The 24,901-nt window shown below is 44.4% G+C and overlaps 2 protein-coding genes and 1 long non-coding RNA gene across 4 annotated transcripts in view; 1 reads left to right on the forward strand and 2 right to left on the reverse strand.

The window, feature by feature from the left end:
* The window catches only part of LOC112841320, a 21,479-nt gene extending 17,207 nt beyond the window's left edge, over window positions 1-4,272 (reverse strand). For both annotated transcript variants that reach the window (XR_003212923.1, XR_003212924.1), the window contains exons 1-2: window positions 4,178-4,272; window positions 2,060-2,147 (exon numbers count right to left, since the gene is read on the reverse strand). This is a non-coding gene — a long non-coding RNA (uncharacterized LOC112841320). The remainder of the gene's footprint in view (window positions 1-2,059; window positions 2,148-4,177) is intronic.
* PRG4 (proteoglycan 4) lies at window positions 2,048-19,254 on the forward strand. The gene is given in 15 exon segments (XM_029964011.1): window positions 2,048-2,144; window positions 4,399-4,521; window positions 6,552-6,671; window positions 8,719-8,820; window positions 10,296-13,607; window positions 14,513-14,606; window positions 15,243-15,265; window positions 15,268-15,316; window positions 15,318-15,335; window positions 15,337-15,357; window positions 15,359-15,371; window positions 16,017-16,173; window positions 16,724-16,903; window positions 17,103-17,228; window positions 18,162-19,254. Coding segments are annotated over 15 exon segments (4,539 nt in total). The 3' UTR covers window positions 18,266-19,254.
* Window positions 18,299-24,901, reverse strand: part of TPR (translocated promoter region, nuclear basket protein) — a 33,841-nt gene continuing 27,238 nt past the window's right edge. The window contains exons 44-52 of the mRNA XM_029964018.1: window positions 24,837-24,898; window positions 23,869-23,937; window positions 22,999-23,093; window positions 22,265-22,371; window positions 21,507-21,602; window positions 21,192-21,348; window positions 20,377-20,495; window positions 19,413-19,511; window positions 18,299-18,519 (exon numbers count right to left, since the gene is read on the reverse strand). Coding sequence (XP_029819878.1) covers window positions 18,464-18,519; window positions 19,413-19,511; window positions 20,377-20,495; window positions 21,192-21,348; window positions 21,507-21,602; window positions 22,265-22,371; window positions 22,999-23,093; window positions 23,869-23,937; window positions 24,837-24,898 — 860 coding nt within the window. The 3' untranslated portion in view covers window positions 18,299-18,463. The remainder of the gene's footprint in view (window positions 18,520-19,412; window positions 19,512-20,376; window positions 20,496-21,191; window positions 21,349-21,506; window positions 21,603-22,264; window positions 22,372-22,998; window positions 23,094-23,868; window positions 23,938-24,836; window positions 24,899-24,901) is intronic.

The following is a 24,901-nucleotide window of genomic DNA, read 5'->3' on the forward strand; positions in this document are numbered from 1 at the left end:
ATGGAAGAGACAACAAGTCTCCTCCCTATCATGGATATCAAAGCAAGGATATACTCAGTAAGGTAGTCATAAATGATTTGCTTTATCAGATTACAAATTAATTAAATAATAAGCACTTTAGTACTTTTCTAGGAAAGCTATCTCATCAGATTGATCCTATTTATCTCCTCTAAACAGTACTACTTCTCCAGGCTTTAAATATCTACAGACAGGTACCTTTCTTCTCAAACCTGGGGTTCTTTATCAAGCTTACAGTCAGCTCCTCTAAAGACAGCACTGCAACTCTTATTATAAAACATGTAATATACATTTATTTATATATTGCCTTGAACAAACTCCATGAAATCTCAGAGCCTTTCCTTTTCCACAAAGTAGAGCAATAAGTACTCCACTAAGCACACAATGCAGAAAGGCTGAATGAAACTGTCTCTATTGTGACAACACAAAATTAGAAAGAAAATCTAGCATAAAAACCCTAAAGCTGCACAGTCATTGGACCGAGTGAGGGACACATTCAAGCACATGCCTAAACCCACTCCTCTTCAGAAGTGTCTTCTTTACTTTCCTTAAGAGACCCATGCTCATTTTAACTCCTTTCCTCAGCTGGGATAGGATAGATAATAGATATTATGCCATATCTATTATTTTGGGGCTAACAGAACTATTTGGGATTCAAGTAATATTATAAGACAGAAATATGGAAGTTCTCAGGCCTTTAGTGCAGTTTCTCATACAGTTTCTCTCCCAAGCCCTGAGAGTCAGGACCATTAAAGCTTTCAATTAAAACCTCCTTTAGCTCTGGGAGTTACAAAGAACCACTTCCAGTATCCTTGATCTGGAACCAATAAACACAAAGACCATTGAAACAATTTAAGGCTCTTTCATTCATTTTTGATGTGTTACGTGTCACACATTCAATAAATGTGAGATTTGACTAAATTCTTTGATTTCTAGCCAACACCTTGGCAACATTTCCATTCAGTTCAGGGAAAAGCACTACATATTCAGTGTAGGATTGGTGAATTACTTCTGTCTGTATGAATTAGCTCCCACAGCTTTTTGGAGAAGATACACCATCAGTAGCAGATAAAGCTGCACAATTTCAGGCTACTGTCACCTAAGCTCTGTGTGACAGGAAAGAAAAAACCCTCAGCACTGGCCTGGGATAATTTTTTATTGCTCTGCAATACCCTCTGAGTCCTTCCAGCTGAATTCAGGACAATTTGTTCACTTCACTCGGTAATCAAAATGTGTTTTGACTAGTAAGTCCCTATTTAGTTTTTTCTGTAATCGTTTTTCTTAATGGGAGTATTTTCCAGATGTTGTGCTAGTCCAGTCATCCAGGACCTCCTCCAGCTCCTGTGGAAAGTTTGCTGTCATAAGCTGTCATCAGCGGTCGGGTTTAATTTGTCTAATTACTGACCCCCAGCACAGTTACAAAGCAATATAAAAGGCATCTGGAGCATCCCTGGGAGCAGACACACTCTCTGTTAGGTAAGTGTTACACTCATTTCTGTTCAGAGCTCTCCTTCAAAAGGAAAACTGAAACAGAAACCCCAAAGTTTTCCTTTTGAAAGGTTTGCTTTTAGCCTACGCTTCCATTTGTTATATTTCACCACTTATATTTCAATGATACAGTAAGGCTTATAAAATTATGTTGCTTAATAACTAACATTCTGTACTTTTTTTACTTTAGATTTATATTTATCAATATTATAACTTCACAAATTGTTGAGCTGAAGTATACCCATGTTAGAAGGAGAAGACTGACTGCAGCCTTCACATCATAAAATTCTGCATAAAATTACTTCTGTTACTTGTTAATAATGAATTTTTATAGTCTTAGTACAAAATTTAACAGCTAATCAACTAATAATCAAGAGAATTTATAGAGTAATTCTAAATTAGCAACGTGGCCTTGAACAGTTTTACTACTTATTTTATGTTTTTATCAAACTAGTATTATATAACAAGATAGGCACTGCATTTTTTTATGTATGGACTAATTGAATTGCACATAGTGACATGAGATTATTTCTTTTCAGGAATGATGTCGTACCTGAAAGTAATGATCATATGGAACATACTTTGCATATCCCTGGTGCTCCTTTCTCTGTCCTTGATTCAAGAAGTGTCTTCTCAAGGTACTGTAACACACAAAGTAGAAGGGAGGGTTTCTAGGATATCTGACACACACTGAGAATGCTCCAAAAGAATCCTTGTAAAAATACTAATTTCTAGAATGTTATATTTATTCAGCCAGGCAATATGATTCAGTTTTATCATCAGTGAATATTTTCCTAAACAAATTTGAGTGCAGCATGGTCCTCCTTCTAGGAGGAATTACATAAAAACATACATGTAATGCAAACTGCATATGAACCAGTTTGTTTTTCTGTAGACATGTTCTACAGATCCCATTGCCCTCAGATGGACATTTTTAGCCCCCGTGATTTGCAGGGTAATTCAAGGAAAATTTAAAATGACAATATCCACATAAGTTGGTCAGAAATATCTCAGTAGGCTCGGGGAGAGGACTGTCTATACCTTGCTAAGTGCTTTGCTATTAAATGCACTGTCACCACCACTGAGGTAATTTTGGGAATCATTTGTCTAATGATGCAGATTTTTATTTACTCTCCAAGCTCTATAATTGGCTTCGTACTAAAGTTGCACTGTTGTGAAGAAGCAGAACTTGCAGCCTGGCCAGTCCTCTGCAGTTCTCAGGTAGCTACCAAGTTGTTATGGGGATAATATTGTGTATTCCTTGCTGGTTGAAAATAATTTATTACTACTTGCTAGCAGAAGGGACAATATCGTGTATGTGAGCAGCTCACCAGGGCAGAGCAGATGCCAGATGTGACCTGCTGGGCAGAGCAGGCTCACACTGAACCCTTGCTCATTGATGGGAGCCTTCCCTCTGCCTTCAGCAAAAATCAAAGCTCTCACCAACAGCAAACTAAACCATTCAGGCATTTTCCTTAGGAGTAACTCTGTACCTTACAAGTCATAAACTAAACTAAATAAGTGAATGAAGAGGTATAGTATTTTGGACTTTCTTTCTTTCCATAAGGGAAGAAGGGTGCAATTTGTAGGGACATATCATAAAGGAAGGTGTCCATCTTCTTTTTTTAACTCCTGTATTAAGGGCCCATTAACTCCAGTCCACTAATGTCTCCAGTTACTCCCTAGTCCCATTTTGCTGTTTGCAAAGAAGTGGTAACAAGCATTATAACTACTTGTTGAAAATCACAATATATGTAATTATTTGTTATCCCGTGGTCTTCCTTCATACACACAGCTGTGGAGTGTGTGCTGTTAGAAATTGTCTTTGGTGTTGTGCTACATGTTATTTGTTGTTATTTCCTCGTGGTTCCTCAATGTTTGAGCTTGCTGATTGTTCAGCTTCTTTGTTTGTATTTAGGGACTCTTCACTTGTGGCCCTGCATGTTTCGTTTCCAGAAGAAGCTGTTAGCATGTCACGTTAGCAGAGATTTTGCACAGGAAGGGGATTAGTTGCAGGGTGAATATCTGGCAGTAGAAGGGTAGCAAAGCACTGCCAACCTTGAATGCTCACAGTTTGAAAGCAGACCTCCTGATGTCTTGCTTTTCCAACTGTAATCTGCACCATATATTATCATCTAGCATTTGCCAGCACTGCAGCAGTCTGGCAGTAAAGCCATCCTGGAATGAGCTTTTATATTGGTCTGCTAATAAGTAATCTCTTAATTAACAAACAGACAGCACTTTGGAGAAGGCTGCAAGACTAGATCCCAACTGTTCCTAACCTCAGTATTGATACCAAATTCTTCTCTGACAGTAGGGAAAAAACAGAGTGTAAGGGGCTTTGTATTTATTATGACAGTGCTCTCCAGCTTGCAAGCTAACCTGACTAGGTTTGGTTATTAGGAAGAACGTTACCAAAAGTGAAAATCAGACCCCTAATGGGTCTGCCAGGGAAACTTTTGCACACTCACACCTATAACCATAGGTAGGGTGAATTAAGATGGAAAATAAGTCAGCAAAGCAGCAAAGTGCCTGGTTGATGTGCTGCCTAAGGTAAAACTGCACGGGCTGGTTTGGATGCCTGTGGCCATGCTACAGAACCAATCCCCAAGGATTCATTAGTTTTCAGGAGAAACAGGGTAAGTCAGCCCCAGGGGAACGCCCCTCTAACCTGAACACATGCTCCTGCTGGTCCACAGGCTGGCTCAGAGCAAACCTCTGCTCCACACACCTTCAGGAGGGGTCACACCAGGCCCTCAGTTCCTGCAATACCAAGGGAAGAAAGCACATTCTGCAGGGGAAAAAAGAGAGGCTTTACTCCTTTGCAGCCCAGCATTCCCTTAGGCCCCACTGTGGTTTGGCAATGCTTACACCAGTGTTGTGTGATTTTAGATGTGTCGAGCTGTACAGGGAGATGTGGGGCAGGGTATTCTAGAGAGCATGACTGCCAGTGTGATTTTAACTGTCACCACTACATGGAGTGCTGCCCTGACTTCAGGAAAGTCTGCACAGTGGGTAAGTTCCCAAACACAGCCAGTTCCTCTCCACAAAATCCCCCTCCCAGCTCCCCACCGCACCAGGTCTCCTCTCTGAATGCTTCAATGTGTGTTAGTTCGCTGTGTCCTTGTTCCCTCTCATACATGTGTTGTTCTCCTCCTCAAAAACTCAGGGATAACCTCTGGCAATCCAAAGAAAATTGTGTATCCACAGGTTACTCCCAAGCAAAGGATTATGCTTTTTACAACAGCAGAGTTAGGCAAGAGGGGGTGAAACAGTTTACTGCTTGTTTTTTGTTCCTTCGTGCATTTCTACTGTATCTGTCTGTCTTATAAACAAAAAAAAAGTGGTAAAAGCAAATTCAGGGTTTTGCAGGGAGAAATTCTGGCACATCCCTACTCAAATTTAAGAAGTATGGATGCTGTAGGGTCTAACCCAAAGCCTGAGGGTGTCCTTCCATGGACAGATGCTGACTCTGGATCAGAACCTTGTCCAGAGCTTGCTGGAAAAAATGGTTGGATGAGTATTATTTTATGCTTTATATATTTACAAAACCGTACAGTGTAAATAAAGACAGGTATTGCTTATTGAGAGTTAAAAACCATTTTCTTGGGAAGCACCAATGTCAGAAATATCAGTTATTTGGATAACTGCAGTTTGTTACATTACCCTGTAGTTCCAGCAGGATTACAGGGTAACATAAGACTTCTCAGATCCAGCAACACAGGTTGAGTTTTGTTCAAAATGCAGACACAGCACTCCCTAAAATTCCAGTTCTGCTGCCCTGACACACACTGGAAACACTTTGTGCTTCAGTCCTCCCCATCCTCATTTTGATTTGTGAGGGAACATCAGCACTGCTTGTAGCTGAAAGTACATACTGAGGCACTTTATTATGCAACCTATTATTGTGGGTCGGATTCTACATAACATTTAATCAAATATTTAAGGCTAAAAGTCTCCCCTGTTCTACCCTAAGTCAGTGAGTTCAGGCAAGCACAGTAGGTGTCATCCTGAAAGGATGAAGGAAGTTTGACTATGGATTGCTGCCCAGTTAGTGTGGCATCAATGCTGACCAAATTAGAGAAATGCCAGACATCATTTATGAACAAAAACTGCCCTAACATCATAAAATAAAAACAATTCTCACCTGTGCATGTGGAATGAATCCACTGGCATGAACAGACTGACTCCACATCTACAGTAATCAAAAGGTGCTCAGAATCTGCCTACACAGTAATCCTCTTCTGCTAGATGGTGATTTAATTGTAAAACATGATTTTGTGCCCAGGGTGTCACAGAGACAATGACTTCGATAGGGATTTATGTACAGAAAGTACTTTTTCTGAAGTCTGTAACAGCTGTGCACACTCTTTCCAAAACAATTTGGTCATTATTTGATGCGAAATAGAAGCACTGCAGTGACTGAAGTTGTCAGAAGTTAACAAATAATAAAATATTAAACCCACGTGGGTATTAATCATGTCAGAACATGGTAGATACTCCTTCAGCATTAATAATTTAAGAACTGTGTTAAACAGTTCTAGTCACTCTGGGTACCTTAGTTAACTCATTCCCACAATTAAACTGCAGTATTTGGCCAGACACACCAGGTACACTTGGCTGTGACCTGATTAGGCCAATTATTTTTCAGAAATGCTTTGACAGACACATCACTCTTGATCCAACACCTTTTTGCAAACCTAACCCAGAATTTAAATCTAATTTTGAGGTCACTGCTCTGTGGTGAGGGAATGGAAGGCCGCTATGGTGGGACCTGGCTAAAGTGAACATGGGCATCACGTTTTGTTCCACCACAAATTTGAGTGGTTTCAATACACTGCAACGTGACAGCGCAGTTCTGGCTGCACGGCCTGATCCAAACCCCACAGCTCCACAGACAGATCCTGGATCAGACCAGAATAAGCACCTGATTTCATGGGGCTCCTCTTTACGCCATCCAGAGCAAAGGACTTCGCTGTAGGAAGGTGCCAGCGCTCAGCATGAGGTAGGCAAACACCCTGACTCTGCTGCTGTGCCTCGTGCAGGACTCTCCTGTGAAGGACGGTGCTTCGAAGCCTTCGAGAGGGGACGGCAGTGTGACTGTGATGCCGACTGCGAACGGTACGGCAAGTGCTGTCCAGACTACGCCAAGCACTGCAAAGAGGGTAAGAAACTGCTTTAGTACTGTGCTTTTCGGAGAGATCTTTAAACAGAGGTGCTTTGCTTTCTCAGAAAACAAACTCTGCGGGCTTCTTAAGACGCGAGAAGTTAAGGATAACAAAAAAAAAATACTGAAAAAATATTAGAATCTAATTTCGAAGGTAAATTGGCCAGTTTCTCAAGCATGGATGCACTATGGACACATATAGGGAGATACACTGGAAGCCATCACCAAGACATGAATATGTTTAATTTCATCATGTCCTTAAACTTCTTTAGGTCTACCTACAGACCTGGATTCCTTTCTGTGAGCACACCTGGCAGATATGCCTGGCACTGGGTCACTGCATTCACAGACCAGACAACCTCCATGGCAGCCAATCCCCAAAGCCTGTGGTGTGACAAACAACCGGAGTTAGGGATTATCATTTGGTGCACTGCACCCACCCCTCCCAGTCCCAGGACAGTGGCTTGGCTTTGCCATGCAGTTACACAGTAATTTAGACTGAAATAGAGGCTGTATTCAGCATTTTTGACTGAATGTCTAGAGGAGGATGGGTGTCTTGGAAGTGTCTTGAGGTGAATTTCCTGCCTTTGAAGTTGTTTAATGTCTCCCTCTTTCTGCCGAGTTTAACAAACCCAAACACTCACAAAAGACTATTAAATCATTTCTCTTTTCTTCAGTTAAATATAATGAAAAATTAAGCAACTGTTCCTAAACTTAGAGAGTTTCTTCTGTATTTTATTAAGCTCTAGTATTAATTTCTGAAAAAAAAAGGAAAAAAACCCAACAAAAATACTTCAAAGCCAGCCTACCACTGTACTCAATATTTGAGTATTTATATTATGTGTGAATAACTGAGAAACCTGCTAAACCTCTTGGAATAGATTTGCTGTTTTAGCATCCTCTCAACATTTTGTTCTGTACAGCAAAGTCAAATGTACATCATCTATCTAGATATCACCATTACCTTCCCTACCCTCCAGAAGCCCCTTATTCCCTGAATACACACATGCACAGCTAAGGACTAACCAAAACATTCCCCTCCACCACTACTGACTGCTCTGAAAGGCAGTTCAGCTCCCTAAATGATTTTATTCAACAACCACAGTTTTTCTCCCTCAATAAAAGCTTCAGGATATAGTCCAACACCCAACCTTCCTTGTTTTGAGTTTGCTGTGAAAATAAATCCTTTGCCACCATGGTCATCACTTTGAGACAAAAAAAATCCCATTCATTTTGTCAAAAGCTGATTACACACACCTCTGGCAGTTACCAACTCCTTCAGCTGGATAAAAAAATTCAGCCAGTTCCCTGAGCTCCAGCACACTTCCTTCACAACTAACAAGTTCTACAAGCTCATTTCCAATTGTACAATTTGACCCAACAATTAATTACAAAATGTTGTCTGGCTCTTACTGGCTGCAAGTGAAACCCCACACACTTTTCAGAGCTGGAAAATCTGAACACAACTTCCTGTGTCTCCTAAAACTCAGCCTACTAGAAGTTAGCTTAATACTGATACCTTGTGTTTTTTCTTTGGTCCATGCCTGTCTCCTTCAAGAGAACTATTTCTATTGAGGGGTCTCTCAAAAAAGATCATTTGTGTAGAATTATCACATCTGGAGAACTACAATGTAACTGAATCTTTAGGGGATTACCAAAGTAAATGACAACTCTTCAAGTTCCACTATAGTGACTTAGTCCCAAGTCATCTGTAGTCAAAAAAAAAAAAGACAAATTTTCAGAATGTAGAACTCCAGAATTCACCTTTTTCCCACCTCAAAATTGCCATTAGCCAAGAATGCCTCACCTCAAATTTCTGGGTAAAACAACACTCCCATATGTGATGAAACATTTGGGGATCCAAAGGGTATTTTTGCACTTTTTCATATAAATAACAGTGTAAAGAATCCTATAGATAGGAAGAAACTTAGATTTACATGGAAGATGGTCACTGCCGTTTTGTAATCACTTTCTTCTCAGGCAGTTGACACCAAGTACCCACAAAGCAAAAACAATCTGTTAATGGGAGTATTTCTCTCTTTCAGCACACACAGAAAAGCCAGCCCCGGAGACTCCCCCCGAGAACAAAGCAACATCTAAAAGGTCATCCACCGAGGAGGAAAAGCCGCCCGAGGAAGCTGTGGAAGGTAGGCAAGGGTATGGATGAAACAGGATGGGCGTTACCTGAGGGAACATTAAAGACCATTTTCCTGCTCTGGAAAGAGGAAGCCAATCCTAGACATTACCAGACAGTTACCAAGCTTGGAACCACTCGGTTTATAAACTGATTACCTCAGCGAGCCCTCGGGATTTGGGAGAGTTCACCCAGCACAGATGGTGGAGTGTGGTGATGTCTCCGGTGTCTCTGATGGATTTGCACACACATCTTCCCAAAATGTGTAACAGGCCATTGTCAGTTTTGGACAAGGTCCATGGCTGGAACAGGAAGGGTGTTGTATTTTGGGACAGTGATGAACTGTCAGGACCAAGACAGGAAAATGTCCTAGCAGGTTTCTCTAGCTTTAATCAAGCCAGGCCTTATGCAACTTCAGAGAACACTTGATTTGTTTTTTCTGACTGGAAAATATGTTGCTTTGCTGTGTTCTCTGGTATTGTGTTTCAGCATTTGAAGTGATAACTCAGGAGATCAGTTTGAACTTGAAACCTGAAGTAACAAGAATGAAATGAGACCAGAAGTCAGTACTGGCTGGCCAATATTTTAACACACCTCCCCTTTGTTTTTTTTTAATTGTTTTAAATTTGGAGTACTTATGCTTCTGCTGTTGCAATTTCCTATTAAAAAAAAAAGATCAATATACTGGGTTAAATGAAAGAAAATTAAGGAAATTCAAATAACCATTAGCAGAATGCCAGTTGGCTTATGGTATTTCAGACTTGCTGGGTGGGAGTAAAACCTATTCTGTAATGCTCTGCTCATACCAAACACAAAACCCGTGTGAAAACAGAGCTAAACAGCAAAATTTCAGAGAGAGAATACTTGAAGACTGAAATGCAGAAACATTTACTGTTCCTTTTTGCTGAACATAAATAATTTGACCCAAGTCAATGTAACTATAAATACAAGTAAAGAGAATAAATCATAAAGCCATAAATCACAAAGAGGAAAACCATCCAAGATATAAAGACACAGTAGGAGATAGTCAGGGCTCTGTATTCAGGAATTATTTTCCTCCTGTTTCCCAACCTCTCTCCTCCAAGTTCAGCTCATTGGTGTAAAGTTATGCTGAAGGACAGTGGGATAAATCAAAATAACAGACTGAGAAGGGCAGTGCCTTGTTAGAAGAACTGTATTTCACAGCATGGAAAAGGCAGGAACCACAAGGCAGCCTCACCTACAAGCACCAAACCAAACCCTGCAGCACTGCCCCTGGGGCAGTGACAGCTTAGCAAAGGGATGACTTCAACTGAGCCAGGCTGCTGCACAGTCCCCCAGGGACCACAGGGACTCGTGTGGAACCCTACCCAGGGGAGTTTTGCCCTTCTAAAAAAACACAATTATTCAACAATACTACCTATTGCCCAGATGTGCAATACATTTATACACCACAGCCACATGCACAGCAATGCCAATGGCTGAAACTCATTTGTATTTACCTTATAGATCCTGGCACTGGACTGGAAAACCCAGAGACCACTCCTGCTCCGACTACAGAACCGGCAGAGACAACCCCTGCAGCCACAGAGCCACCGACTACCCAGACAGACCCGCCCACCACCCCAAAGGAACAGGACACAACCCCTGAGGCCACTGAGGAACCAGTCACTGAAGAAGACCCTCCCACCACGGAGAAGCCAGAAGATATGACCCCTGATGCCACCGAGGAACCAGTGACTGAAGTGGACTCTACCAACATCCCCCCAACAGAAGATGCAACCCCTGAGGCCACTGAGGTGCCAACAACTGAGGCTGAATCTCCCACCACCCCAAAACCTGAAGACACAACCCCTGAGGCAACTGAGGTGCCAACAACTGAGGCGCCAACAACTGAGGCGCCAACAACTGAGGCGCCAACAACTGAGGCGCCAACAACTGAGGCTGAACCTCCCACCACCTCAAAACCTGAAGACACAACCCCTGAGGCAACTGAGGCACCAACAACTGAGGCACCAACAACCGAGGCACCAACAACCGAGGCACCAACAACTGAGGCTGAACCTCCCACCACCTCAAAACCTGAAGACACAACCCCTGAGGCAACTGAGGCACCAACAACTGAGGCACCAACAACCGAGGCTGAATCTCCCACCACCCCAAAACCTGAAGACACAACCCCTGAGGCAACTGAGGCACCAACAACTGAGGCTGAATCTCCCACAACCTCTAAACCTGAGGAGACAACCCCTGAGGCCACAGAGGCACCAACAACTGAGGCACCAACAACTGAGGCACCAACAACTGAGGCACCAACAACTGAGGCACCAACAACTGAGGCTGAATCTCCCACAACCTCTAAACCTGAGGAGACAACCCCTGAGGCCACTGAGGCACCAACAACTGAGGCTGAATCTCCCACCACCCCAAAACCTGAAGACACAACCCCTGAGGCAACTGAGGCGCCAACAACTGAGGCGCCAACAACTGAGGCGCCAACAACTGAGGCGCCAACAACTGAGGCGCCAACAACTGAGGCGCCAACAACTGAGGCACCAACAACCGAGGCACCAACAACCGAGGCACCAACAACCGAGGTTGAATCTCCCACCACCCCAAAACCTGAAGACACAACCCCTGAGGCAACTGAGGCACCAACAACTGAGGCACCAACAACTGAGGCTGAATCTCCCACCACCCCAAAACCTGAGGAGACAACAACTGAGGCAACTGAGGCGCCAACAACTGAGGCTGAACCTCCCACCACCTCAAAACCTGAAGACACAACCCCTGAGGCCACCGAGGCACCAACAACTGAGGCTGAATCTCCCACCACCCCAAAACCTGAAGACACAACCCCTGAGGCAACTGAGGCACCAACTGAGGCTGAATCTCCCACCACCCCAAAACCTGAAGACACAACCCCTGAGGCAACTGAGGCTGAATCTCCCACCACCCCTAAACCTGAAGACACAACCCCTGAGGCCACCGAGGCACCAACAACCGAGGCTGAATCTCCCACCACCCCAAAACCTGAAGACACAACCCCTGAGGTCACCGAGGCACCAACAACTGAGGCGCCAACAACTGAGGCGCCAACAACTGAGGCTGAATCTCCCACCACCTTAAAACCTGAAGACACAACCCCTGAGGCAACTGAGGCTGATTCCCCTACCACTCCTAAACCTGAAGACACAACTCCAGAGGAATCCACAACCAAGGCAGACTCCCCCCCCACCCCTAAACCTGAAGAGACAACCCCAGAGGAGCCAACAACTATGGCTGATTCCCCTACCACTCCTAAACCTGAAGAGACAACTCCAGAGGAATCCACAACCAAGGCAGACTCTCCCACCACCCCCAAACCTGAAGAGACAACCCCAGAGGAGCCAACAACTAAGGCTGATTCCCCTACCACCCCTAAACCTGAAGAGACAACTCCAGAGGAAGCCACAACCAAGGCAGACTCTCCCACCACCCCTAAACCTGAAGAGACAACCCCAGAGGAGCCAACAACTAAGGCTGATTCCCCTACCACCCCTAAACCTGAAGAGACAACTCCAGAGGAAGCCACAACCAAGGCAGACTCTCCCACCACCCCTAAACCTGAAGAGACAACCCCAGAGGAAGCCACAACCAAGGCAGACTCCCCCACCACCCCTAAACCTGAAGAGACAACCCCAGAGGAGCCAACAACTAAGGCTGATTCCCCTACCACCCCTAAACCTGAAGAGACAACTCCAGAGGAAGCCACAACCAAGGCAGACTCTCCCACCACCCCCAAACCTGAAGACACAACCCCAGAGAAAACAACAGCCAAGGTAGACTCCCTCACCACTCCCAAGCCTGAGGAGACAACTCCAGAGGAAGCCACAACCAAGGCTGACAGCCCCTCCACCCCTAAAACAGAGGACACAGTCTCTCCGACCACCCCTGCAGCCCCCAAGGCTGACACCACCGTGGTACAGACAACAACACCCACTGCAGTGACAACCTCTGCCCCCGGATTAGTCTCAACTGCTGACAAAGACACAGCAGCTCCCAGCAGTGCTGCAGCCACTACAGCTGGGAAGGACACTGCCACACCTGGAGCAGACACAATGCTTTCAGATACCACAATGGAGATCAAGGAGGTAACAACACCCAAGAAAGACAGAACTACTCTGCTCAAAGACATTTTAACAGCCACAATTGGGAAAGACTTGGCTACTGTAGCTGTGGTGACAACAGCTAAGCCAGGTGACTCTCCTAAAGGTATGGATGACATTCCAAATGCAGCCAAGCAACCTGTCACTGCAGCAGCTGCATCAGAAGCAACAACAGCAGCCACAGCTCCCTTGCCCAAGCCCGCAACCACCAAAGCAGAGTCAACTCCTGAACCCAGCAAGGTGGTAACACCCAGTGAAAAAGAGACAAGTACAGAAGTGGAGCAGGCTGCAGCAGCTCCAGAGAGCGCAGGTGCTACTTGTGTGGTGGTGATGACAGCAGCTGGCAAAAAAGAGGTAACAACCACCAAAGAAGTGAGCACCACACCTGGCAGAGAACTGGAACAGGTCACTGAAAAGGCCCCTGGTACTGACAAAGCAGAGGTAACTACAGTTGCCAAAGAAACCACTACCAGGGATAAAAAAGACACGATAGAAGAAATGTATCTTGTTTCTAACGGGACATCCAAGCCAACAATACATTTCCAGGAGGTCACTGAGAGCAGAGAGGAGCCTCATCCAACTGAGCCTGAAACTCTGCCTGTGAAAGAACCCGAGATAAACAAGCCTTTAATGCCAATTGGGGACCTGCCAATGTTACCTGGAGAAACACAAGGTAATTGCATTCCAGCAGATACAAAGCACCAGTAACTCACCAGGACATGGCACTGTCCCGGTGCCCAGCCACAAGCATGGCACTACAGCTGCCACTGTCCTGAATATGGGAACCTCAGTTAAATCAATTCTCTGGGTAGTTTAGAACATGATCTGAATTAATTGGTTTCAGTAATTGGCCCTGCTGAAAAATGTTTGCTGTAAGTACAATCGAAGATGCAAACAGGAGAAAAAGTCAAGGAAAAAAGATGATAAATTTCTTACTAGGGAGTCCAGCTGAATATCTACCACTAATGGAACCTAACCTGGCATTTTGGAGCTGCATCCAAAACATATAAGACATAAGCTAGACAAGATTTTTCCCCCTTGTATTCTCTTTCCTCTGTGCTTTTTACCACAACATTTTTCATGCCCTCATTATTTATTTTAATCAGATATAGCCTGCAGGTTCTTGGGCATTTTTTTCAGTCATATATTGAAAGATATTTTGGAGGGGGGGAAAAAGTGTTTTATATGGGAAAATACTTGGATTTCTGTCCAAAAGAGCTCATCCTTCCTTTATGTTTAACTGAAAGTAAGTGTAAATGCTTTTTTAAAGAAATAAGGAGAGGGAAGAGAGCTCACTAGAGCAGCTTGGGGAAACATCAAATAAAATCCTGGAGCACGGAGAAATTACATGAGGGCCGTTTGTGGGTGTTTTTCTGAATTACGGGTACATAGGTGACAAATAAGCAAAGACACCACAGGTGGTCACTGGGCACCGCTGGGGCCGCAACACGAGAGCCAAACTTTCCCAGAACACACCTCCAAGCAGCGATTAAACCCTGGCTCCCGGTGGGGGTAAGGGGGGAAATTAATGCAGTCCTTGTTGAACATTGAACGAGACCACCTGCCTGTGTCCTGCAGAGAGGAAGGACGACGAGAAGGACCTGTGCAGCGGGAGGCCGGCGGACGGCATGGTGGCCCTGCCCAACGGCACCCTGGCCGTCTTCCGAGGTGAGCCTGCCCCGCACCTCCTCTTCCCTCACCGTCCCCATCTCTCGTCCTCCTGCTTCTCCTCCTTCACCTGTCCTGGCACGGCCCCCTTCCTCCTCCCCACCCTCAACCTGTCCGTGCCAGTCCCTCTTCTTCTTCCTTCTGCTCCTCCCTCACCTGCCCTGGCCCTCCTTCTCCTCCTCTTCCCTCCCCTGGCCCGTCCCCCTTCCTCCTTCTCCCTCACCTGCTCCTGCCCCATCCTCTTCTTCCTCTTCCTCCGTCACCTGCCGCGTCCCCGTCACTCATCCTCTTCCCTCACCTGCCCCTGCTCCTGCCCCGTCCCTCTTGTTTCTCCTCCCTTACCTGCCCCTGCCCCCCTTCTCCTCCTCTTCCCTCACCTGCCCCGGCCCCCTTCCTCCTCTCCCTCCACCTGTCCTGCTCTGCTTCCCCTTTCCTCCTCTTCCTCACCTGTCCCGGCCGCGTCGAGCCCTCACGGGCCCGGAGCCGCTCAGTCCGCTGTCCCCAGGGCAGGAGGGCGATGTCCCCGCGCTGTCACCCAGGGCAGGAGGGGCGATGTCCCGCGCTGTCCCAGGCGTAGGAGGGCGATGTCCCCGGGGCAGGACCCGCCGCCTCCCGCCGCCCTGAGCCCTCTGCCCCCCAGGTACTACTACTGGCTGCTGAACGCCGCAAGCCGCGAGCACAACCCCGCGCATCAACCGACGGCTGGGGAATCCCTCCCGATCGACTCCGTCTTCCAGGTGCAACTGCGATGGAAAACTTCTTCATCAAGGTGGGCGCGGCCCGGCCCCGGGGCGGGAACTGATAGGAGGCAGCTGCGGGCTCAGGCTGAGCAAGGAGGCTCAGGGGGGACCTTCTGGCTCTGCAACCCCTGACAGGAGGGGGGAGCCGGGGGGGGTCGGGCTCTGCTCCCAGGGAACAAGGGACAGGAGGAGAGGGAACGGCCTCCAGCTGTGCCCGGGGAGGGTCAGGTTGGATATTGGGAAAACTTGGACCCAGATTTGTTCCTAGTATGTTTCCCTTCCTGAGAGAAAATAATGAAATGCCCACACCTCTTTAAAGATGTTATAGAGTCATTTCCCAAGGAATCATTCATGCCTGGAATTCAAGCAGCTTGTTATATTCATGAAAATCAGGAGATTTAGAAAACAAATCCCTTTGTTCAGTAACCTCTCTTAAAAATTAGTTTCTAACATACTCTAGCCTGACTCAAATGTTAAAAGACTGCAGAAGGTATTTTATGAAGTAGCAGTAGTTTTTTCCTGTTTGTAATGGATGCAGGAGTGATTCCAGTCAGATTTATAATGTACCTATCAAAGTCCTACTGTTTATTTATGGATTACTCTTCAGGTTTGTGTTGAAGTTCAATAACTAAGAATAATTTCCTCTAAAGCTCATTTTCCCCTTGAATCCTCAGGGCCCCCTGTACTGGCGTTTCACTAATGGAGTTATGGATCCAGGCTATCCCAAACCTCTTGCCAATGGATTTGCAGGGCTAAGTGGGAGAATAGTAGCAACCTTACCTGTGGCAAGATTCAACAACAGACCAGAATCTGTTTATTTTATCAAGAGAGGTATGTCTCCTATTTCTGAAGTCCAGGGATCATCAAAAGGTGCCTGAATTACCTTAGTCAGGAATAAAACACCATTTCTCTTGACCCAAAGACCAATTTCTTTCAAAAACAAAAACATAACTGATGTCAGTGTTCCAGGTGGTCAAAAATAGCCTAAAGATGTAAAAACATTTCTTAGTACTTACAGGTCTTTCAGTGCATTTTAAAACAGGTCTGTACAGGAGAGAATCCAGCACTGCAGTGGCCAAACATTAAAATAAGTTTTACCTGGTGGTAAAACTCTTTTAGTCCCAAATTAATTAGAGGAGAGGAGGCTTTAATCTTACTAGTTCATAACTGTGTATGGAAATGTCCCTATTTCTTATTTTGTATTTTAAATTAATGTAATTTCCTTCACATACATGAATGCTGTACTACCAACATAACATTATTTGTTATTGATTTTGTGTGTGCAATATGGATACCAATGACACCTTCATATCTGATCAGTGACTGTTGGGTGTTTCCTGGGGTTTTGTTTTTAAACTAATGAAACAAATGCCTCCTTTAGATGGGAACATGCAGCAGTATGTGTACAGACAAGAACCAGCCAAGAAGTGTCAGAGAAGAGCACGGATTACCATCAGATACCCAGCTTTTGTGCCAAGAGTTGTCATCCGGAGGCGCTTCCAACGTGCCATGCGAATGCCGACCATCATCCGGACTGTCAGAGTCAACCCGCACCCCACTGGTAACTCATGTTTGTTAAGGGTCTTTTAGACAACTGCTGTAACCTTAGTAGGTTCTGAAACAGCATTCTGTTTCACCTTTTTAAAATGCAGTACTTTTGGATGTTTTTAACACAGCGGCTCTCGCTGCGGCTGACAAGCACGTGGCAGCCACAGCAGACACTGTGACACCTCCTCACTGAGGGTTTCTTTTGCTTGCAGGAGTTCTGCGCAAGGAAATCCGAATGCAAACCTACTGGAGAGGCCTCCCCAAAGTTGTCCACTCAACTCTTTCCATACCCAACCAGAACAAGCCCGATGGCTACGATTACTATGCCTTCTCTTACAGTAAGTTAAAGCTAAAGCACATTGCTATAGATCTCAAAAGACACAGAGATGAGGAAGAAGCCCATGTTATCACTTGTGGATCTACAGGACTGATTTTAAAAAATACTAAAATGTCCTGAGAATTCAAATGTTGCCTGTAATCAAGAGATGCTTCTAATAAGAATCAATAGTTACAGGACAGCGAGCAGCAATAAAATACAGTGGTTCAAACCAGCCTGATGAGGAATGTATTGCCATGGAGTCCAGGCTTGTAAAATGACAAAACCCTCAATATTTAAATGCAGAATTATATAAATGATAGACTGAAATCCTTGGATCACCCCACAGCAATACTTTTTTCACTGGCTTCTGTGTTTCTGACAAAAGGGAAGGACATGAATAACTTTGCTTCCCAGGAAAGCATTATTTATGATCCCAGATTAGGTAATTCTTTCTTTCTAGCCAGGATCATGTACAAGCACTCCTCAGAGTGGATTATTCAGGAAAAAAGCTCTAACAACTATCCAAATACAGGATGCTAAAGTCCCTGTCAGGATGATTCAATTCCTTAACACTCATTCACACTTGGGGACCACAGAGTTCCCACTTTTGTAGTCAGTGCAGGATTGTTTTGTTTTTAGCTTGTTTGATTTCCAAATTCTCAAGACTATTTCTGTGTTCAACCAGTACAAAAGTATTCTTCCCTACTCCTGTTCTTGGGACAGATTTAATTATTAGCAGTACTATAAAACTTAATACAACCCAGGTCTTGTAAAAAATAAAGGCGAGAGCAGAAGTTTATTGTTAGAGCCTCCCAACTCCACACATGCACGTGGAATGAAAAATCTGTTATTCAGGCCTAAATGCCATTAAAATGCAGGTTTTAATTTCTGGATCCTTTCCATGTATTAAATGTAGTTTCTGGAATTTAATCCTGACCTCTCTTCCTTCCAGATCGGTACTACAGTTTGGATATTGGCAAAAGAATAGCAAGACCTGTTACTGCTCTCACAGGAAAGACTGTGTCCAAAGACTGGTACAACTGTCCCAGCAAGTGATGCACAGCAGAGGATTTTAAAAAAGAGATGCCATTTGAACGTCACCATTTTTTCTAATTTTATTAATAAAAGACAATGAAATGTGTGCACACAACTCTAAGTATGAAATGCTGCTTTAAGCTCTGGCTTCATTACACTAAAGCAACCACAGGCAAACTGGCACTTTGTATACACAGCTGGAATTACTTTACAGATCGTTCAACTAATGTTTCCTCTGTTCAGGCCTCCTCTGCCTCCCATGGCATGAGTTACACCTGTGTTGGGAAAGAAAACAAAGGCATTAAAGGAATGAAAGGATTTAGAGTTAATCAGCCATTGTGACAATTCATCCTTCCCTAAGGAACGGCCACTGCAGAGGAGCAGATCCTTTCTGACTGAGGTCAAGTTCCCCTCTCTCCCCTGAGCCTGGTGACACACAGGTCACCTCTGTCATGTAAAAGGAAGGGGCTGACTATCCTGTGCTGGGTGCTGAAAGAACCAGCAGAGAATTCTTACCACACCTGAAATCAGCTGTTGTTGTTGTTGTTATTAAAATTATGGTGACAGATGAAAGAAAATCTATCCTAGGCCCACCTCCTCACTTTTTTTTCCCTTTAAAATACCAGCTAAACTATATTTCAGTGTTAAATTGAGTCTTCTACAATGTTAAAATAATGACAAATGGAATACAATTCATCTAAGGATTTTCTTAATACAGAAGTTGCAAACAAGAACTTATTGTTGTGGTTGAACTTTATTTTGCACTATAAAAAATCTTTAATACTTCCAGAAACTTTTTTTTAAATCAGTACAGGACAGAGTGATGTCATAACTGGAACTCTTAAAGTGCCAAATGGGAACTGCTCTGTAACTAAAACCAAAGATTTCTAGACTTCTGTCTAAAAAATTTGCAAGTGTAAGATGTATTGCCCTTTACTTTCTCTCCACTGATAAGAACCAAGTGCCAGAGAAGAAGAAAGTTCGCCTGTCTACAAACTGCTCAGACACATTTAAACAAAACTAGAGCTTTTAGGGTCACATACCAGAACCTAGGGCAGGGCATCACTCGATGTCTAGAACAAACACAGCCTATAAAGTACTTCCCAGAGTGTCCCCCCAGGAAGGAAGCCCCCCAGAGCCATGGCCTGGAGCCCCCCGAGGCACTTACCCCTCTGCCTGTTGAACTGGCGCCCGCGCACCCCCGTGCGCAGCGTCGGGGGCTGCAGCCGCACGCGGCGCAGGGACTTGGGCTGGTTGCTGCTCGTGTCTGTGGAGAGGGGGGAATGCAGAGAGGAAGTCTGTGCCTGGTAGGTTCTCAATGTTTATGTGATTTGATAGGAGTTATGCTCTCTAATTTACTCTAGAATTATGAAGGCGCCTCCTTATTTCATTGACATGTCCTCCGATATAAATAAAAGCCTGAAGACAAATAAGTTTGGCACTTCTTTTGTTACTTGTGCAAGGGGGTAGATGGGTAACTCACTGATTTACTTTACTTTTTTGATTGAAGGAAAAATAGCTTTAAAGCTGACATCAAACATACCAGTGGATAAATCAGCAAAGTATCAGTACCTTCTGCTCCCTGAAGCATTATTCTTACTTGGCCTACTCCAGTTACTGCGGGCCAGGGAAAACTGGTTTGCCAAAGCACAGAATTTACAGGCAGCAAAACATGATCCTGCTCTAAGAGAATTCAGGGAGACCTTACAGCTCCTTCCAGTGCCTAAAGGGGCTCCAAGAGAGTTGGAGAGGGACTCTGGACAAGGGTCTGGAGGGACAGGACAAGGGGGAATGGCTTCCCAGTGCCAGAGGGCAGGGTTAAATGGGATATTGGGAAGGAATTGTTGGCTGTGAGGGCAGTGAGGCCCTGGCACCGGTTGCCCAGAGAAGCTGTGGCTGCCCCATCCCTGGAACTGTCCTTGGAGCAACCTGGTCTTATGGAAGTTGTTCCTGCCCATGGGAACTGGATGGGCTTTAAGATCCCTTCCAAACCCAATCACTCCATGAGTCTGTGATTCAAAGAGTTTTCTCTTACTTTGTGTATCTTGGCTACCAGCCATGCTGCTGGACATAGAGGTTCCCACACTTAATGCAATGGAATGAAACAGCTCTTCCCAACAATTATTCTGTACCTGCAGATGAACTCGAAGGAGGATCCTGACTAGTTGAAGGAAGATCTGACTCATCAGATGCTTGAACAGATTCTTCTTCTTGCTGGCTATCAATTTCTAGACCTGCTTCTGAAGTAATGCTAGGAGAGAAGGAGGGGGAGGAAAACCATGGAAGTGTATTCACATACTTTCAAAACGTTCAGGAAAAAAAGGCACTGTCTTGGAACACAAAGATTCAATGAAAATCAGAAGTAAAATATGGCATAAAATGATAAACTATCCCCTTTTAGATCTGTAATGCATTTGATCATAATACAAAATACAGCAATTACTAGAAATATTAAAAACTGCACTCGTAAAATGGAAGACAAAACCATTTGTCTACGAAATTCATATTCCCCCCACGCTACATCTTTTGTACCTGCACTGTCTTAACTGACTTCATTATATATCTGTGCTTTGAATGAGGAGTGATTTTCTATATTAAACAGGAATGCTTTAGCCTTTATTCAGCAAACCCCCATCCTTCAACTTGGCCCTTTACCATCAGTTTTGACTACTGCAGATCCCTCTGCATTCTCTAAAAAATACAGAAATATATTTTTTAAAATTGTATTTTTGTGACTTTTATATGAGCTTTGTTAAACCAGGGGAAAATCAGAAGAAACCCTTTGTTTCTGAATGAAAAGGTCAGATTCTACTGCCTCAGAGCTTACTAAATCCTGTTTGAGCTGTCCTTCCTACCAGAACAGGTTAAACTGCCAAAGACTCACAGACACACCGGGATGAAAACAAATCATTAAATGTGCTAGTGAAGCAAATGAGTTGTATTTTACCCTTCAGATTCTGCCTCTGCAAACACTTCATCCCCATCGTCCCCAGCCCCAGGCTCTGTGGTGGTGGACAGGCTGCCAGTGGACGTGGTGACCATGGGCACGGACTGGGACGCGTGTTCCGAGGCGTCGGCCGAGGCGCTCTCCGTGAACACCGTCACTGCTCGGGGCAACAAACAGCCTGTCAGTCCCCATTCCCTGCACAGAATCCATGGAAACCACAGGCAGGGCAGGGAAAGGACTACTGGAATTTCATTATTTGCTGAGCAGTCGAGGTTTGCAGCCTTCACTTTGGTCTGCAAACCTCCTGCCACTCACCTGGTGCCGCTACTTGTAACGGGGTTGTGGGGACGCTCCGACCCCCAGATTCCTCCTCGTGAGCAAGGAACAGTGGGGTTTCATACATTCCTAAGCCTGCAACACAAAGGGTCAGTGACAATCATCAAAATAACCAGCTAAAACCCAGAATATAATTGATGTCTTCCCCCTGCTGAAATCCAGCAATTTGTCCTTACATACGGAGAGTTTTATAATTTTATTGGCCTAATGTCAGAGCTGATTATATTTCATTGAAAGGTAAAAACTTGATGAAAATATTACTGCTTGGTTTTTTTATTGTCATTCTTTTCTTATGCCATTATTTTGCATGACTTTCTTCAGGGAGCAGTGTATGTTCCATGTCAACAGGGAACAGGGGAAAGGGACTGAATCAGGACAGTAGAGACACATTGCCTGGACACTTTTCAGCAGGTGAGGATATATCCCAAAGATTTCTTTGGCTTTGCTGTTTTCCCCTATTTTTTTACGAGAGGAAAACTACAACCAAAATTAAAGTTAAACCCCATTCCTTCAATATTTTATTTCATTTTAAAATCACAATACAAGTAGAAATTTTGCAGCTTGAAGGAAACTCCTTTTCACTTTCTGTTAAGTCTCCCTCTGCTTACAATTATTTAAGAGTTGCAAGTTTCCACACTTTTAACAATTTCCCGAGGTAGAACTGTGGTGTTTTTTTTACTGAATTATTTCTTTTTCACTCCAAGACCCATGGCAAAGGGAGCACAGAGCTGGTTTACCTCCTTGGGATGCAAGCTGACCCAGGTCAGAGTGACTGGAGCTAGTTTGTGGCATATCTTCAGGGGGTCCAAATCTGAACCGAGGAACTCCAGCCACCTGGGGGGAACTGTCAAAATAAAGATTTAAGGAATTCTGCAACTTCCCCAATGATCAGGGCAGGGTGGGGGGGAAGACAACTTTCCAACCAAACCAAGAGAGCAAATTATACATGAGACAAAATGAATTCCTCCTGACTGTAAAAATCAGCTAAACTACTGCTAAATGAATAACAATCAGCTTCTTAAATGATTTGGAATGTATTCAAAATCAGTAGAACAGTCCTGAAGAGAATACTCTTTACATATCCATCCTCTGAATTCTCACAATTTTAACTGGATTCCTGAATGTGTCCAGAACATCCCAAAATAAAAAATGGGAGTAACTTTTCCTACTTTTATTGGTAATATTAATGGTAGGGGGGGAAGACTGAGGAAGGAAATTAGATGGGACTTTCTTCTGTTTGTCTAATCTCCTCTTTAGTCAGTAAGTTACTGACTTAATACAGTTAATACACTGGAGATTATCCACCTCCTAATTTGATGATCAGTTATATGACATACAGTTCAAACAATGATTTTCTATCATACTACTTGGCATTTTTTAGCCAATCACAAGTTCATTTAATTTGAATTTATTTTCATTCCACTGAAAAACAGAATAAGGAAAAGCCTTTTTTTTAATTTAATCTACTTACTGAATGGCTTCTGCAAATCCATCAGTACGATGTGGAACTACAAGAGTTGGTGTGCTTGGAACTGTTCTGTCCTCATCATCAAAGAAGTGCTGCTGCTGGAAGAAAAGAGACTGATATGAGAGCCTACAATGTATTTCCAATTTCTACCAGCTGAGTTAAAGGTTGATTCTTCCACACAGTCCAACAAAACAAGACAGATTCAGCCCTAACAAAATTCTTGTCTAATTTCAGACATCTAAATCTGAGCTAGTTATAAAGATGGTCCTTACAGTTGATAAAAAATACCCAAACCAAACCAAAATAAGCCCCATAAGCTTGCAAGGCACCCATCTTTCCAAAGATTTTTTAGACATCTATTCCATGAGATCATCCTACCATTGAAGTGCCACTGCAAAGGAATCTTAGGGTGACTCATTCCTAAACAGACAGGAATTGTTTGTCTAAACACAGCTTGCTGTAAGGTACCTGGCACAGAGGATCTTCCCCTGTGTGAGTAAATTCCCTGTTCTCTTGTGTCCTTTGCTCCTGCACTGCCCACAAAGCCAGCAACCTCAGCTCCCTCTTCCCTCACCAGGCATTCCCCACATTTCCCTCCTGAATCTTCTGAACCTTTCTCTCCCAGGTACTCCCAAAAGTCCCTCCCAAGTGCTCAGTCACTGTCCAGGCAAAGGGCAGTTGCTTCTGAGGCCAGGTCCAAGCAGAAATCCAGGGACAGGTATATGCAAGTCAAGCACAAACAAAAATGATGCCTTTGATCTCAGAAAAGATACCTTAGTCAGCAGCTGCACTTCCACAAAAACCAAAACAACCCCCAAGAGTTAGGAATGCTCCTCAAAGCAGGTTTTTAGCAGTAGACTTTGATACACTTACCATGCCACCTATCCCAGGGGTCAGCTGCAGCCCTCGCCCCACCGACTGCCTTCGAGTCATCTGGATTCTCTTCACAGGAAAGAAAAAAGGCAGGAGTGTGAATGCTGGCCTGGAATTCTAGTGACACACAAGTGTTCAAGCAGAGCCAAGGACAGCAGCTAAATGAGTAAGTGCAATGATTACCACGGAATCACAGACTATCCTGAGCTGGAAGAGACCCACAAGGACCATCCAGTCCAACTCCTGGTCCTGCACAGACACCCCAGGAATCCCACCCTGTCCCTGAGTGCTCCAGCACTCCTGGAGCTCTGGCAGCCTTGGGGCAGTGCCCACTGCCCTGGGGAGCCTGGGCAGTGCCCAACCACCCTCTGGGGGATTACATGTACATTCTGGGTAAATAACAGTAGTATTTTACTCAACTTTGGCCTGAGGACAGAAAACTTGCCCACAGAAATATTGTGACCCCCAAGCCTCAGCACTGGTTAACGGTAAAGGATCATTTCAGTCAGGACATTTTTGCAGAATTCTCATTATGTAGGTCTTTGTCAAAGCATAATCATGGGTCAGACACTGTGAAAGGTTTAACTTGGAAAATGAACGGCAACATCCCTTTGCCCACTGGTATTGGTTGGGGCAGAGACTTAATAAAAACTGTTCCAAATCTGAGTTACAACCTGCTCAAACCCAACTCTTTTTTAGTGGAAATACCAGCAGTCACTGTGACTGACAGAGTACTGGTATAATGTAATAATAATTCTAAGACATAAATCCACCCTGAGTGCCTCACTGCTTTCAGTGTTCCCTGTCCAGCCCCAACCTGCAGGGCGAGCCACGTGCAGTCGGTTTGCTCAGCTCCCATTGTCAGGATGCTAAACAGATGCCAACCGTTTCCCTGGTAGGTTTTATTTATTAGAAATAATACAGTAATTTCTTTAAAAGTCTCATGAACTGCTAGGGCTGGTTCCTACCTGCACTGGGGGCCCCAGCTCCTGGGGAGGAGCGTGGATGGTGAGCCGTGGGGGCAGCGGGTGGG

This window comes from Manacus vitellinus, unplaced genomic scaffold (assembly GCF_001715985.3).
Source record: "Manacus vitellinus isolate BGI_N305 unplaced genomic scaffold, ASM171598v3 scaffold_68_pilon, whole genome shotgun sequence".
NCBI classification, from domain to species: Eukaryota; Metazoa; Chordata; class Aves; order Passeriformes; family Pipridae; genus Manacus; species Manacus vitellinus.